The 5000-nt window shown below is 34.1% G+C and overlaps 1 protein-coding gene and 1 long non-coding RNA gene across 3 annotated transcripts in view; one reads left to right on the forward strand and one right to left on the reverse strand.

Annotated features, from left to right (window-relative positions):
• Positions 1-5000, forward strand: part of LOC136843691 (uncharacterized) — a 139979-nt gene that overhangs the window by 119259 nt on the left and 15720 nt on the right. The window lies entirely within an intron of this gene.
• LOC136843690 (zwei Ig domain protein zig-8-like) overlaps positions 1-5000 on the reverse strand; it is a 161633-nt gene that overhangs the window by 16422 nt on the left and 140211 nt on the right. For both annotated transcript variants that reach the window (XM_067112257.1, XM_067112256.1), the window contains one exon: positions 2462-2623. In XM_067112257.1, coding sequence (XP_066968358.1) covers positions 2462-2623 — 162 coding nt within the window. The remainder of the gene's footprint in view (positions 1-2461; positions 2624-5000) is intronic.

Raw genomic sequence — 5000 nt, forward strand, 5'->3', positions numbered from 1 at the left:
GGTCACTGAGTTTAATAGTGACACTCCCAGTGCCCTTCAAGTCCAAGTTCAGTCCTGATAAGAAGAGAGGGGGGGGGGGCGATAAGGGGGTGGGAAGGTGGTGACATGCAATGAAAATAATAAAAAAAAGACAGATATTTGTGTCTAATCCATAGTTTTCGAGGTTGCTGAGATGAATAGTGACATTCCCGATGCCCTTCAGGTCCAAGTTCAGCCCTGATAGGAAGACTGGGTGGGAGGGGTTGACATGTAAAAATAACCGAAAATGGCAGATATTAGTGTCTAATTGATAGTTTTCAAGGTCTCTGAGAAGAATAGTGACACTCCTGATGCCCTTTAAGTCCAAATTCAGTCCTAATAGGAAGGGGGTTGGGAAGGAGTTGGAAGGTGGTGACATGTAAAAATAACCAAAAACTAAATATATTAGTGTCTAATCCATAGTTTTTGAAGTCGCTGAGATGAATAGTGAAACTACGACGGCTTTCAAATCCAAGTTCAGCCCTGATAGGAATGGGGCAGGGGGTGGGTGAGAAGTGGTGAAATATAACATATTAAAAATGCTGGGCAATATAACTGAAGCAACTATCTTAACAGGAATGAGAGAGAGAGAGAGAGAGAGAGTTTATCGATTGACATTCAGAGATTTCCGGTGCAGCGCCGGGTTGGTCAGCTATTACCGATATAGGCTATGTATGTGTGTATATATATATATATATATATATATATATATATATATATATATATATATATATATATATATATATATATATATACATATATATGTATATACACATATATATACACACATATATATTTATATTCATACACACATATACACATTTACAAACACTTGGCATTTAGACATGTGTTCTCGACAGTGTCACAAGAATCTCTCTCTCTCTCTCTCTCTCTCTCTCTCTCTCTCTCTCTCTCTCTCTCTCTCTCTCTCTCTCTCTCTCTCTCTTTTCTTTATTCATTTTACGTCAGAGAAAAAATTAAGCTATATATAAACTATGGTACATACTTTATATATAACGCTATACATAAACAATGGTACATGCAAAGTTTAAAATTAACTCTAAATATTAAGAAATAGATTGTTTTTCTAGTAAGCACAGCACTACCAGTGTTGTGCTAAACACATACTGCCAAAATCTCTTTAATAATGCTGTGTGATTATTTTAAATACTATAAATATTTTTTTTTATTTTAATGACACTCATAAATATTTACGCTTCTTTCACTGGTACGTATTCTAACCAATATCTTCATTGTTTGTTAAAAGATATCAACATCATAAAAGAGAATCATTCGTGCGATATACAGACTGTTTCACCCCAAATCTCTAGTTGTTTCTTGTGAACGCAAAAGAATATCTCACTGAATTTATCATTAATTCATCGTGTCCGTAATATGCATAAAACCACACTGGCAATCATTTTATTACTTGCCAGAGGCTTTCTCGTGAAATTAACAGACATTAATCTTGCCACGCCTCGCATGCAATATGACAGTCAGTCCCCTCACGTTGCAATTCACTCTTGAATTCAGTACGAATTAGAATTCACGTTCAGACTACCCTATTTTTGTTTGTGTTCCAGACGGCTCAGTTTGTGTCAAAGTATTTCTAATTCATGTTTGTTTGTTTGAGTTTTTATGAACAGGAGAAGGGAAGAAAGGGTTTGGTGTTTCGGCAAGGATGAGTGCAACGTTTAATGTTAATGGCAGGTCCATTTCAGGCTCCATATTTTAAAGGTGACCTATTTCTGAGAATGCAAAGGAAGAATGTACACTAAGATACATTTATGAACCATACACAGGTTCTTTAAAAGTATGATACTTAAAAAATAGGAACACAAATGAAACGTGAAAAATAACTTGAGGACATTATTTTTTAAGTCAATCATTTCATTATATTTGATACTCACGAACACAAGAGTGACAAAGTAACTTGAAGTTCAAACCTAACTGGTTCTAAGCACAAAGATAAAATAACCATGGAAAACAAATTTTTTTTTGTCAAGACCTAAAAAAATGGAACCATAAAAGTGCGAGGTCTGTTTGAAATGGAAACGACACTCCCTCTTTTTAGAGTTAACAGAATACGCTACTCCGAGAAAACAGGAGAAAAGTGAAATTCCGTAGAATTGCAAACGAGGCAAGTAAATTTGATATCCTCTTTTCTTCAGTCCTTTTTTTATAGTTGTTGTAGTCTATCTGACCAGTCTCAGTCTGTCTGACCAAAATATTTTGTGGGTTCTGCCAGCAGAGAATCTGTCTGGCCAACTCGTTTCGGCGGGTTCTACTAGGGAAGATTCTGTCTTACAAGAAGTTGTGTCTGGCTGACCTGCTAACGAAGAGTGTGTCTAGCCGACCCATCTTAGAAGTCCTTCGAGGGGAAATTCTGTCTGGCCGACCTCTGGGTCCAGCTTGAAACAAAAGAGTCCTCACTCTCGCTCACCTGGCATTCGTACGTCCCATTATCCCTGGTGTCTACGTATTTCAACTGCAAAGTCCAGTCGTCGGACCCTTCCTTATGCAGGACGTTGAATCTCACGTCAGATGTGTAGGAGTAAGTCCCGGTCGTCAGGATGTGCCAGTCAGACCGTCTTATCCAGGATACCTAACGGAGAAAAAATTAATAGTAGTAATAAACGAATATAGTACAAGCTGGGTTTCATTCATTAAACAAATGTAGTAAAACTCTGGTATCATTCATAAAACAAATGTAGTAAAACTTAGGTATTACCCATAAAACAAATGTAGTAAAGCTCAGGTATCATTCATAAAACAAATGCAGTAAAACTCGGGTATCATCCACAAAACAAATTAGGTAAACCTCAGGTATCATTCATAAAACAAACGTAGTAAAACTCACGTATCACCCATAAAACAAATGTAGTAAAGCCCAGGTGTCATTCATAAAACAAATGCAGTAAAACTCAGGTATCATCCATAAAATAAATGTAGTAAACCTCAGGTATCATCCATAAAATAAATGTAGTAAACCTCAGGTATCATCCATAAAATAAATGTAGTAAACCTCAGGTATCACTCTTGAAACAAATGTAGTAAACCTCAGGTATCATTCATGAAACAGGTGTAGTACAACTCAGGGTTTGGGAATGACTAGTTACCTTTTCGACAGTATAATTCCTGGTAATTGAATAATTTTGTATAAATGGATACTGGTACGTTAAAGTTGGGTTACAAAGGCTTAAATAATGTGTAAAACTCTGGTTTTATCAATTAACAGACGTCTGTTGCAAGTATGTTTGTATACAATTTGATTATTTGATAACATTGGATAATTGTAGTAGATAAGTTTAGTTTCGCTTAAAAATACTTAAATAATGTGGTCATAATAATGTTTTACTAAAGAGTAAAAAAATACAGATTTGAATAGATTTTAATAATTTTCTGAGAGCAATGGTTCGCGATATGGTTTAACTCGGTCAAACGTACTTATGACACAGAGATGGTTGTGCTTCATTTCACGTAAAAAAAACAGCAGAAGGCCAATATTTCACTAAAATTCTAAAAAATAACCCAATAAAACCTAGCTTGTTAGTATTGAAACCTAGTCATCTTCGGTCAAATATTTGTAGGTAAAATATTAAATACTAATGCAGATGACTTTCAATTCACAGTGGTTGCATTTTTTGCCTGTCTAAAATTGCCAGCCCAACGTCCTAAAGTATTATAAGATAACCCGGCTTAGTTTTATTATTAACTGGTAGTTTATGCAAAACATGCTTTCATTTTATTAAAAAATATGAAGATAAAGGGTGTGTTATATTGCTAAACTGAATCTAAAAGTGGCTGTCAAAGTATCACAGAGACATAATCTGTCTTGTAAATAAGTGAAAGAATGTCAGTTTCAATTTTTTTTTCTTTTGTAAGGGGAAGCGCTGATTTTCACATAATTTACTTATTCCTTGAATAAAAAGGAAGAGAATGAGTTCTTGGGCATGTGTATGAGAGAGAGAGGAAGAGAGAGAGAGGGAGAGAGTGTAAAACTAAAAGATTTATGAGAGAGAGAAAGAGAGTGTAAAACTAAAAGATTTATGCACGTGTTAGCCCCAAAGAAAACTTTCATATGAACATTTCTACTGTTTTTTTTCCTGCCCCCTCGATTCTACAAAACGGCCATAAAGGGACTATGTGTCATCGGCCCAGATTATCCCTTTCTCGTCCGCTGAAGATAAATCATTTCTGCCATATTGGGCTGCCACTTCTGGTGCTATAAAGTGTCTTTATTAACAAAAGCTGTAGTTGCGGTGTTCATGCCGCGTGAAATGAGTTTGTTTCTCATACATATATATATATATATATATATATATATATATATATATATATATATATATATATATATATATATATATATATATATATATATATATATATATATATATACATACACACACACACACACACACACACTATATATATATATATATATATATATATATATATATATATATATATATATATATATATATATATATATATATATATATATATATATATATATATATAAACACGAGAGCTGTAATAATTTCAAACCATGAAATCCAATTTTTTAATCAACAATAGTCCTTTTTCTAAATGTCATTTCGAAAATGCAATCCCGTAAATCTCGCGTATGGACTTATAATTCGAAAATTCAGGATTGAAAAAATGGATTTACGGTTTTGGCGGATGCAATTTCATCGTCAGCAGTTTGCGTCCGTTGCTTGATTCATTGGACAGATTTTTATTTAATGATTAATTTTTTCTGCTTAATTTCTTGCTTCGAAGCGGTCTCTCATATGTGTAGTACCTTTATTCGATTGTACTTCAGAGAACAAAACGTGTTTGGTGAGTAACTGTTTTCTTTGCCTTTGCGTTTCAGTATAAATTGCAAGGTGATCTTCATTGTTTCAGATTTAATTGCGTACTTAATTTTTGTCAGACAATCTAAGCCTGAAATATGGCTGAATATTCATGAAACTATCTCT

This window comes from Macrobrachium rosenbergii, chromosome 12 (assembly GCF_040412425.1).
Source record: "Macrobrachium rosenbergii isolate ZJJX-2024 chromosome 12, ASM4041242v1, whole genome shotgun sequence".
Classification (NCBI taxonomy): domain Eukaryota; kingdom Metazoa; phylum Arthropoda; class Malacostraca; order Decapoda; family Palaemonidae; genus Macrobrachium; species Macrobrachium rosenbergii.